Source organism: Balearica regulorum, chromosome 1 (genome assembly GCF_011004875.1).
Source record: "Balearica regulorum gibbericeps isolate bBalReg1 chromosome 1, bBalReg1.pri, whole genome shotgun sequence".
In the NCBI taxonomy this organism is placed as follows: domain Eukaryota; kingdom Metazoa; phylum Chordata; class Aves; order Gruiformes; family Gruidae; genus Balearica; species Balearica regulorum.
Window position 1 is genome coordinate 172,860,038 of NC_046184.1, and position 12,301 is coordinate 172,872,338.

The window sequence follows — 12,301 nt, forward strand, 5'->3', positions numbered from 1 at the left end:
GCACTCCTCTATATATCTCCAAAAGTCCATCTTGTCTCTACTGCCGTGTTTGGAAGACTAGCTAAGACCTCATTCTTCAAATGGTCACAAATCTTGTTCTAATTTCCAGTCTAAATTTATGACCAGTGTACAAGACTTTGATCTCGTGCCAGTACTTCCCCTTAACTTGAAAAGATCTTGTCTTTTTTACCTCCTGCCCTCTCCTTCATGCATTTATACATGAATCATCATATTCTCTTTCAACTCAAACAAATCTAGAAGCAATGAGACAAAGGCATGCACAGAGCATTTTTGAATGATTAAAAAAAAATTAATGAGTCAGACAGCCTCACACGATATCTGCATGTATTATAACAACCACATAAGATCTGTAACAAGCTGCATTTTGAATATAATTTAGAAGACTTAATCTGCTCTTCTTCCTTTTATTAGGATTCTAAGTGTATGCAAAGGAAATACAATTGATGATTATCTGAATTCAAACTCAAAGCAAAACAAAATTCAGTCTTAACAAATTAGACTGGTAGCAAATAAACCAGAAACTGGTATGTTCACCTAATTGAATATTATACTGTGCTATGAAAGCGGTTCATTAACTCCAATAAAGTTTCTCAGCATAAAAAGGCAATGAAGTATAGTGCCATTTTAAAGAAAAATCTTTAAAGTCTTCACTAAATATATTTAAATGGCATTTATGGAAAAGAACATGACCTTTTTATTAAATGGTCTTAATACATTTAATCTGTGCAGATGAGATTCATGTTGGCTGACAAGATTTTTGAGGGTAAAGAAGAGGTGAAAAAAAGATAATTACTTTGTGTCAAAAAACATAGTAGTTTGTCTTAATGGATGCAGTCTTGTAAAATTATTTCAATATTAAATATTTCTATAAGCAGCCAGTACACTCTGTGAGCCTCTTTGGGCCTGGACTTCTGGCCCATAGCTTCTGAGTTTAGGAACAGACCTGAGCACACAGGGACAACAAAGAACTTGAGGTCTGGATGCACTTTGCAAGAAAATGTACATGTACCCTGGCTGGTTCTTAACCAAACTAGAAAGAGTGAATCAATTGTAGTTCTCAAACACAACAACAGCTGAAGCCAACTCACAGCAGAACAAAGATTTCAGCTTTTCAGGACTCTCTCCTTTTTTCTTCTCCACTTCTTCCATTTTAATTAAAAATTAATTAAAAGGCATATCTAACTCTTTAATCATTGTATGGGTCTGCAAAGCCAGAGGCATTGCTTTAAATGCCACAAGGGAAGCAAGGTCAAACCTACAAAGAGCTTGGATATGAAACCTCAGAGAAAATCCACCATCTAGGCAAGTAAGTGTGAATTACAGATAGTCTAAAGCCAACATTGTTTTCACGAAACACAGAAAAACTGCTCAGTATGTTTCAGATAAAAATCTCCAAAATTAGCTCCCCTGCTAAACAGTTCATGGTTGTTCTTCCTTTACTCAATTTATACTGTTCCTCCAGTACCTGACTTAGACAGTCAAAGGGTCAAAACGTACTGCTCCCTGGGAGTCTCTGACAGCAGAGGTGGCTTCTGCTGAAAATAAGCAACTTCGCTTGCGTGGTGGCAGACAGATATACAGCTGATGAAAATCAGGAAATTCCAAAAACACTTCACATTTAAAGCAGGTGATTTATGAAACCTACAACTTGACTTAATTACAAGGTCAATGGGGAAGAGTTCCCCTCAGCATATGAATGCAGAAAAGGAACCCAACCCCTGGCTGAATCTGTAAAGTCCTGCTGAAGCAGGGCTGAAGGAAAGAAATGATAACTTAAGCATCAAGTCACATGTGGGCTAGCTGCCAAAGAGACATCGCTCCTGCTGCCAGCAGCATGACTGTCAGTAGACAGTCACTGAGCCAACCTGACAGTGCGGTAGGGAAGCGAGGAGACTGCCACATTGTGCTCTCCGACATGGCTGCAAGAACCCCAAGGCCTGCTGCTTGGCGAGCAAAATGCTACAGTTAATTACTGACATTACAAGGAGAGGCTGAACATCAGGTTTCCTCCTGTTTCAGCTGTCAGGAATGCAAAAATGTGACTTTAGTGCTGGCACGTGAGCATGGAGAAGATAAAACCAGCTGCCATGGTATGGGAGTGCGTCCAACTCTCTTGGCCAGATCCACCAGTGAAGAAAATGCACCAGAAAGCACTGTTCTGCTCAGAAAGCGACTAGGTAAACACGTCAAATTGTGCACAATGCAACCCACAGGGGAAATCCTGTACTGGCAGAAAGAAGAGAGTCCGTACTCCAATGCCAGAGGAAGCAGGGCAGCAGAACCTGCCCGGCATTTATCTGTCCTGGCTGTTCTCGGCCCAGACTCGTATCGAAAAGCTGATAGATGAAAGTGATTTCTATCCATAACAGCTACTAAGTGTTGAATCAGGTCTCAGAGGTTTGGGGTTTAATATCTGGGCAGAGAAAAGAAACAAACGATATTCCTTCTAATCTGAGGGACTTGTCTGGCAAGACATTTGAGTCCCAAAATCTTCTACCACTGCTGGAGATTATATTTTGGAGTGCAATCTCCTCATCCCCACAAAGAGTGTCCTCCACACAGGGAAACAGCGTGCCAAAGAGGAAGAATTTAGATCTCGGTCAAACTTAGATCTGAGATTAAATAGAAACATTTACCATCCTTCTAAGCGTTCTCCTCACAGGTTGGTTAGTTGAATACTGAAGCTTACTAACAGCTGATGGGTGCTACAAATATGTTTGGGAAATTTAAACTTAAGTCTTCATGTAGAAAATAATAATCAGTACAGCCACACAGATCCATGTTACAAACGCCTAACTAGAACAGTTAGAAAATACTGGCCACAGACTCCTTTTACAAGTAGTGGGGAATCACAAACACATTACTCAAGAGTCTAGGACCAGCAGATTGTTCGAGATTCATTTTACAATTTAAGAAAGAATTCAACCTTGGCATTTGTTTTGGTGAAGCAATCATCTAGCAAGGGTTTTTCACACTCTTTTAGCTGAAGAAATGCAAACAGAAGTTAATTTTTTATTGAACTATCTGGTTTGCTGTCATTGTTTTCTTTGCTGTCATTGTTTTCTCCTTGACCAGGAGAAAAAAGGTCACCTGGTTTATAAAAATTACCAAAAGACAGCTTGAAATCAGAAGCTTCAAGAACATCACAAAGGAGATTTATAGTCCAATGAAATGGGTGAGCACTCAACATCTTCACAGAATCACAGCATATTGTTTTTGTCACTCTCTTAAATCTCCAGCTACTCTCTCAAGCTTCCAAAAAGACCCACCTGGTGATACCTGTACACCTGTACAAGACCTCTACAGCACCTATACAATGTATAGATGAGAATGACAAGGTAGTTGTAATTTCATCTGTACTACGAATACTTCCCCAGCTGAGGCAAACCAGTGCAGTTCTGCTCACATCAATAGAGGTAATTTTTCTAACACTGTCCAGCAACGTAGCCTCTAGTATTTAGCTCAGTCAAGGTTATCACTTCGCAGCCTCACTAATGGACCTTGCTGATCTGAGTCATATTCCTGTTCTAACTGGCCAGTAATGAAGTAAATCTCCAGTGGTGCAGGCCCTCCTTTCAAGCAAGCCACTGGTGTTTACTGAACAGCAGAACATACCCGTGGGTTGCATGGGGAAATCTTTTTCTCAGGCTAGAGAACAGCAGCGCTGTTGCAAAGAGCCCGTTCCATCATGGGAGGCAAAAGGCGGGCAGGCGACTCGCGGGCTCACTTTTGTGGAGAGCTCTGCTTAAAACCAATCAGGCTCTGTGGGAATCAGAGAGTTGCAGTCGATCTACGTGCATGAGAACAGCATTATAAATGCATCTGTTTTGCTGCCTCAGCATGAAGCCTGATCAGAAGATAAATACATTTGCTGAACAGCATAACCATTGTTGTTATTATGGAAAAATACAGTGAAGCAGGACTGATGAGAGAAAAAAGTACGCTTTGACTATGAAAATCAGTGAATGTAAATATCTGCTGCTTGAGGACTGACCCAGGAACATTTTTGCCCTTGTCTATTGATACTTTTATGGACGTACTTCCAAGGTCATAGCCTTGAGACACTGAAGGGAAGAATTCAAATGCTCTCTAGTGCTAGGTGAAGGGATGCTTTGGTTTTACAAGCTTAATGAAGTTAGCACCTTCAGTTAGTATTTTATACACAATTCAGTTTTATGAACAATTCACGATCTGACAAGGAGATTAAGATTAAAAGATTATGTACAGTGTTTCTGAATAGGCAGGTTTCTTGGCTTCAAGTCCAAGATGTTACAGAGAAATAGAATTTAAGAGAACATCAGTGCATATGATGCCAAGAATACACTATGTGATAACACTCTATATCTTCAAAGTGCTATAGAAAATAATCAAAGACAGCATTAGTTGCAATAAGGGTAAATGGATTGTATAGCCTGCATATCCCCTCTTGTTTAGCACGTACCCATCTTTCCAGTACCAAACTGGTGTTTATGACGTGCTCACTTTTTGTTTTCCTTTTAGCACTACATCACTAGAAGAAGCAGATGAAATGAAAAAGATTAGGTGATGGTGAAACCGAGGTGGCTGGTGTAACACAGAATGTTCTGGACAGCCTAAATACCTTTGTACATTGACAAGGATGACCTTCAGTCCAGAACTGTCTTTCTTTTATTAGTGAGTTGACACAGTACTAAGGGAGAGGGAACAGAAAATCCTGAGGTTTCCAGGTGTTAGACATGCTATGAACTATTATGGGCAACAGAAACTCCAAAGAATACTGAGTCCACCAGTCAAAAGCTAAAAACGTCCAATTATCCCAATAGCAAAGGGCAAAGAAGTGATTTGCCACTTTTTTTTACTCACTGAGGTCCAAAAGTACTTGCAAGCATTCAAACTGTTGATAGAAATGCATGCTCATTTGTAACATGAATTTTGCATAAAATATTCTGACCAGCATAGCTCGTGACTGCCATTCTGCAGCGCGCTGAGCTAAACAGCCATGGTTCATTAACAGACAGTAGCCATGCCTAGCTGAAGGCTGCTCATTTACTGACTTGCTCCATTGCAATCAACGGGGCTTTTCCTAAACTGTTTTGGGATTCTCCTCTGATTTGTGCAGACAGGAGTACACCGGTACAACCACTGGCATTAATAATGAGGTGCAGTACATCTATATCTCATAAATGCAATAGTTACCATAGCAGGAATGAATTTTACTTCGAATGAAGTATCACATGCAAGTAAAACTAATAAAACCAATGTTTCTCTGCAGGAGTCTTGCTTACATAGGTATCAAAAGCCAGCAATTGTTATCTTTACAGAGCCAGAGTTTGATGAAAGGCTGCAAGTTGAACCCCTCCTATCAATACCTGCCAAACACAGCAGGAACTAATTGTATTTTTGCAGCTGACACTTCAAGCTGAGAAATAAAAATGGAATGTGATCTTGTCCCCTTGTCGACCAAGACATGTTAGCATAGGAATCTCTTACAGGTGCTTCCCTAAGAGGGGAAAATTAGCAGAACCACACAGGAATTCAGGCATGGTCATTCCCACAAAGGCAGTTCAATGCCTTACTAATTATGCCAGAAGATTTATGCAACAAAATTCTCTTGTGGACACAAGCTCTTATTCAAACCTATGCATTACGCAAATAAATTCTTACAGAGCTTCAAATTTATTTTTTTAATGCTCTTAAAGACTATTTTCTCTTTGTGTTAGATATTCTCCTGGGAGAGTTTTGTGTTGCAATTCACCGAGTGAGGGCCAGTCTATCCACAGTGTCATCCCATGGAGGTAATCTTGCATTTTCTGACTGATGTGAGCAATAAGGCTTTATGCACAGGTATAAGAAATAAAACTGAAAAAAAAATGGGGACCATATCAAAGTCACATGTACAATCTAGGTGAGAAAAAGAAAAAAAAAAGAATACAGTGCTAAGAGCCTAAATTAAGTTAAATGAATGAAAATAAAATCATACTAAGCTAGAAAGCTCATTAAAATAAAAAAGCTAAAAATAAAGTTAACATTTTTAAGAGTGCTAATTAACCACTGGAACAATTTATATTGACATGTGGTAGATTTTCCATCATTTGCATTCTTCAGATATATACAGGGCTTCTTTCCAACAAAGAACACTGTTGTTAACACAGAAGTATGTGTTCAATACAGAAATTATTGGATGAGGGGTTCTGATCTTCATAGGAATATAGGCAGATAAAATGATTGCAGTAGCCTCATCTGACCCTGAAATCTCTGAATTTCCATCCCAGAAGGGCCATGTGCAATTGATGCACCAATAAATGCCACATTTAGTTGACTGCCTGAGGGCAAAAGAAAATTCCAGTTCAGGGAATGAGAAAGACTTGCTCTGGCACAGCTACTTGCAAAAGGCCATTTAAGATGGCACGCTGTGCTGACCGCAAGCCTGCTCTCACTAGGTTGTGTTTATCTGCTGCCCATTCAACAGCCCTAGCCTTTTCTTTATTTTTTCTGTTATAATTAATTAAGACAACCCATATGTACACACACCCTTGTACGTACGTTATTTTTTTAAAGTGCTTTAGTTCTTTGTACAATGTTAACTGTTAAGGCAAACCCGTAGAAGGCAGTAATTCCCATTGCACGTTGCATCTCTTTTGAGCGTTCGTTGCCTACAGCAGCTACTTAATTGGCAAGTTTGTTTCCAGTAGGTTGAACCAATTAAAAAAATTCTTCAGCTTTAATAAACTGATACCCTACCGCTCACCCTAGAATATTCCTTTTGTGAGCAAGTGCTCTACATCATCCTCCTATGTCATTTCATGTCAGTGCCCCTAGCTCCCAAGAAGCATGGAGCTAAAATGAAAATGCTGAAGAGCTTCCTCCAGTATGAAGTTGCTCTTTGATCTAATTACGCCTGCTGCTAACAGCCTGCCATTACAGCCATGGTTTTGCTAATCCATTACAAATGATTGGTTGGCATTTGAAACACTGCTGCAAGCATACCAGTTTTCACGTTGAGCTCAAATTGTGAGATTTCAAACCCTTTTACCCTCCATAAGTGACAAGGTGGGCCATGTTACAACAGCTATTACTTGGACCGTCCTCGGAGTTCACCTGTGAGGTGCTTTCCTGAAAATAATGAGACTGGCTCTGCCCATTTCTGGTATCAGCGTTGAGCTCCAAATTCAGACACCGGCTCTAACAAAGGGCTTGCTGCATAAATCTCGCCACTAACCAGCATCGCCTGTGGTGCTGCAGCTTGCCTGAAGAGATGAATGCATAGGTAATTGAGCTTGAAATTTCTGACAAATCTTCTATTAAAAAAAAAAAAATTCTTAAAGAAATGTCAACAAAACTAAGAGCATATGCAATACCTTGAATTTCACTCTGAGATGCTTGATTTGTTTGTTCTTATGTATTAGAGAAATCCCACAGTAAGTTCACACTGAATGTACAGAAAACACTTTCTATTTTTGAAGCGCCATTTGATTTAGCATTGCCCTGTGCCAGAGCCACTATCCGTAGACCACTCAGTTCCAAAGTCATATTTGAATGTACATTCCAATTAATTAGCTGACAGCCTGTGAGCCTAAAGATAGGGTAGATGAAGGATGCAGCTGAACCAGCATTTCTCAGATATTTTCAGAAGAATTCAGTCAGCATTAAGACATATGTATGTAAAAATGCAAGTGCCTACATATGAGCCAGGGTCCACATGCCTATTAAAGTCAGTGAAGCTTAGGCAGCCAAGCGCCTCACCTGACGGCAGATACCTACTCACTGGCCCATGAAATCACACCTTCGCTTCACTGTCTCTAAGGAGTTGAGCTTGATCCAGTGGCTTGCTCATTAAATGTCTGCTGCCCTTTCAGATGCTTTAAAATATCCCACGAGACCTGCACCAGCAGCTGCACGAGTATCTCCCAGACTTGCACCGTATCTCCCCCAGCCCTGGACAGATGTCCTAGACACATGACAACATCTCAAGCAGCACCAGACAACTGAGAGTAAAGAACAGAGCAGAGCCCTAAAAATCCACCCAGATTTTAATAGTAGTGCAGAGGCCTAGCTCACCTGTAGGCACCTGCATTTAAGAGGTTTAATCTTAAATAGTGTCTGAAGCTGATGAAAGGAGAGAGAGCAATTGCTTCTTCTTGCTTGAATAGCATCATAAAATTTAAGAATCCAACAAAATACACCAAAACCCTCCACTAGAAATCATCTAGTTTATTCTTCTTCCTCAGAAGTTGTGTTGGTTTTGGCTGGAATAGAGTTAATGTTCTTCATAGTAGCTAGTACAGGGCAATGTTTTGGATTTGTGCTGAAAGTAGCGTTGATAACACAGAGATGTTTTAGTTCCTGCTGAGCAGTGCTTACACAGAGCCAAGGCCTTTTCTGCTTCTCACACCACCCCACCAGTGAGCAGGCTGGGGGTGCACAAGGAGTGGGGAGGTGACACAGCCGGGACAGCTGACCCCAACTGACCAAAGGGATATTCCAAACCATATGATGTCATGCTCAGCTTATAAAGGGGCTGAGGGAAGAAGGAGGAAGGGGGGGGACATTTGGAGTTATGGCATTTGTCTTCCCAAGTACCCATTACACATGATGGAGCCCTGCTTTCCTGGAGATGGCTGAACACCTGCCTGCCCTGGGAAGTGGTGAATGAATTCCTTGCTTTGCTTTGCTTGTGTGCGCGGCTTTTGCTTTACCTATTAAACTGTCCTTATCTCAGCCCACGAGTTTTCTCACTTTTACTCTTCTGATTCTCTCCCCCATCCTGCCAGGGAGGAGTGAGCGAGCAGCTGTGTGGGGCTCAGCTGCTGGCCAGGGTTAAACCACAACAGCGGTGTTCTCTTCTCTCCCTGCTTGGTATTGGTTTAAGTAGCAGTTAATTAACCAACTGGCAGACAAAACCAAATGAGGCTGCTCAGATTCAGTTGCACATCGCACCTCCACAAAGTCAGGTGGGGAGAAAGGCCCAAGATTAAGAGAAAGTTTTCTTTACAACTCTCATTACATTGCTACTTTAGTATCATTTAGCAAACATGGCCCTTTTTATACAAGATTACAACCATGAAAAAAGCTTTTTATTGTGAGTTGCACTTACATACTGCCATCTTGTGTTGCTAGCGGATAATCGGTTTTGCTGAACTTCAGAGCCTAACACGCTCCAAATACTTTAGTGAGGATCAAAATACACAGATACAGCAACATTCATTCCATGGGTTTCTCTGCTTGTTCCCCGCCAGGGAAAGGAGAGCAAGGAGTTTTCATTGCTCACATTTGTCAACTCGAATTAGCAAACACAGGTTTGAAGGAGCCCTGTTAAACCAGGCTTTTAACAAGAAGGGTGAGAAACTCAGCTTCAACTCTGCAAGAGTTTCAACTTCAGCTCTTTGAGCCCCACTAATCCAAAATTCCACTCACAGGCAAGCCATTTGGAACAAGCTAATGAAATAACCTTTTTTTTTTTTTTTTTTGCAGACATTTTGTAGGAAAATGAAACTGGAGCCCACATGGAAATACTTGACACCATTTAGGAAAAGCCAGCCTAGCTCTGAGCACGTCACTCCAGGCTGCAGGACACCAGCCAGGCAGCTCAAGTGGCATCGCAGACTGCAGGTTGCTGAGCTTTGTTCTCTCCCTCTGTCCTTCACCTCCCAGGCGATTTCTGTGCCCAAATGATTCCCAGGGACAAGGTAACATGACTGGTCTTAAGATGCAAGAGGTGGCGTGGTCATCCCTGACTTTTTCCAGACAGCTTAGCTGCATAATACAGCGCTGGGAGAGGGGAAATCATGAAGAGGCTAGGATAAATTCATGGCTGCTTTGGGGGTTAAGAAACTTTGACCTGTGACAAAAAAATTGTCTTAGTGTAATTCAGGGCTGGTGATGGGGATTGTGGGGATCCTGAATTTACTGGGGTGTGTGCGTAGTGTTCATAGTCTGATGCTGCCTACCATAAATGAAGGCTGAAAACCAGACAGTGTAGAGGGGCATCCGCACCATCTCCGTTAGGCATGTGCCTTAACCAATAGCCAGATCTGCACAGCACCTACTTTGGGTTCCTACTCTGACTAGCTCGCAGAGAAGCTATCTCCTTCTATAAGCAGCAGAGAGGAACCCAGGCTCACGGAGACCTGTGTGAGCAGGCGGCGTGACTGTCCCTCCATGGTCTGTATTTGGAGACTAGGGTCTCCATACCCCAGCGTTCTCACCTGCAGTCTACTGCGTCATTACTTAACACAATAGTGGAAACCAAATGAAATATCCTTACAAGTCCACTTCATAGGAGACACTTTAACTGAATGCCAAGAGCCAAGGCCAAGTCACAAAACTGTCTGTCCAAGAACTTGGCAACTTTGGGTTGATGAGGCATTTTAGATTTGGTTGGTTTTGTGGCGTTTTTTTTTAAAGCAAAACTTGAAATAATGTTTGGCACTTTGTAATTCAGCATTTATTAGCAGGGAATTCCTTGGCGCAAGGCAGAACCCATCTGTTCGGGGGAAAGATCAACAAAGCGAAGCAAAACAGGAGACAGGCAGGGAAGTTACAAGCAGAAGGAGTTACAGGAGGCCCACACGGGCAAAGTTCTCCCACTACACCGAAACAGCATGATCTCCCCTTGCTGCACCCAGCTATCGCAGCCACGACCTCTCTCCCCAGCCGGCTAGCTCTCCTATACCTCCCTGAGATCCCCAAGAGGAATCAGCACCCTAAGCTGCTTTGGCATCCTCACTGCCGCTCCTCACGGTGCCAGATACGAGCTCAAATGCAGACCCCCACCGTCCCTCCTACACATCCCAGCTGTCCTCTTCTTGTGTTTCATCCACAAAATGCTCCCCCAAATTCCTCTGATCCACATCCCATGTTTTCTTCACTGCTTCCAAGGACGCGGACACAAAAGGGTACATAACTGGGTATGAAAGGATTGGGGAAAACCACTGACCAAAGCAATTGGGAGCCACCGCTGAAAAACACATAGTGCACATTCCAGCTCCCTTTTCAGAAGAGGCAGAACCTAAACCAAAATATTTTCAGCACCTCGTTTCTAGCCACAGCAGAGAAGTTTTGGGGAACTTCCACATCTTCCAATTGTCGTGCTTTAGGGATGAGCATACAGGACAAAGAATCAGTCTCGCCACTTGTATTAAGTGCTGAACAGAAAAAGCATGAGGAGCTTGATGGGGAACGATATACAAAACCTGAAGTCTACTGTGAAGGAAAAGAGAAAAGCAAGAACTATTGTTCTTACACATACTTAGGTGGACATCTTAATCCTTTCATAAAAAAATATCTTCCCAAGATGAAATTCAAACAATTTTATATTTCAGCAAATCACCTTAAACACATTTGGCTGGATAGAAAGAAAACAAACTTCTAATAAATGCAACATCAGAAATTTTATTTACAAACATACTGTAATTCAACAACCATTCTCCACTCAGTTTGCGGACTGAAAAGTGATAGGTTACATTTTCCAAATGGGAGAAGAGAACTCTTCCCCTTAAATGGATTCCACAGAATATTATGCCAACACCACCGAGCAAATGGATTCTTCTTTGTATTTAAGTTTCAAAAAAAGCACATAATTTTAGAAACCAGCATATGGAAAGCAAACACATTTGTGTGCATTTAAATGCAGCTTCATATTAATCTAGAGAATTCACTTTCAGTATATGTCAAAAATAAAGACAGCAATTGCAAATATATATTTATATTAACTATTTCTCTAATGCTCATTTCAAGAGCTTAGAAACAAAATACCCTCTTTATATACCATTGGAAAGTCAACTAGTTGATTATAAGCCTCAAAAATATTTTGAAGTTATTACTGAAAATATACTTATTCTCCCTTGTGCTCTCAGTACTTGGAAGCTGAAAAAGTGAAAGCATTTTCCCCAGGTATTTCCTTACTGCAATTACTTTCTTATAAATAAAAATAGTTATATGAAGAATACAATGCATTGCTATGAAGACTAGACAAGCAAGAGTTACTCTTAGAAAAACACACACATACACACAATACATATATTTATAGATCTACATCAGCAGCAATCACCTCTTCTTTTATCTGCAACAGTGGTTTCATATCTTCATTTGCTTCACATGGAGGTTGGTTGTCCAGCTGTTAGAGAGAGAGAGAATTGTAATTAAAGTCTAGCTACTGAAGAGTCTTAGTGACTAAAATTAAATTTTTCAAGTTAAAAATTGCCAGATAATGGTATTTCCAGTACCTATTGAAAATGGTAACACAAACTAAGATATACACTCTGAATCTAGCAATCCAAATTTAACAAACAATACAAATTTG

General features: G+C 41.0%; 1 protein-coding gene across 15 annotated transcripts in view; it reads right to left on the minus strand.

The window, feature by feature from the left end:
- Positions 1-11,371: 11,371 nt before the first annotated feature.
- Positions 11,372-12,301, minus strand: part of LMO7 (LIM domain 7) — a 134,937-nt gene continuing 134,007 nt past the window's right edge. For all 15 annotated transcript variants that reach the window (XM_075741676.1, XM_075741673.1, XM_075741670.1 and 12 more), the window contains one exon: positions 11,372-12,115. Coding sequence is in view for 6 of the 15 variants with exons in the window: in XM_075741673.1 (XP_075597788.1) it covers positions 12,093-12,115 (23 nt within the window). In the remaining 9 variants the exon portion in view is untranslated. The remainder of the gene's footprint in view (positions 12,116-12,301) is intronic.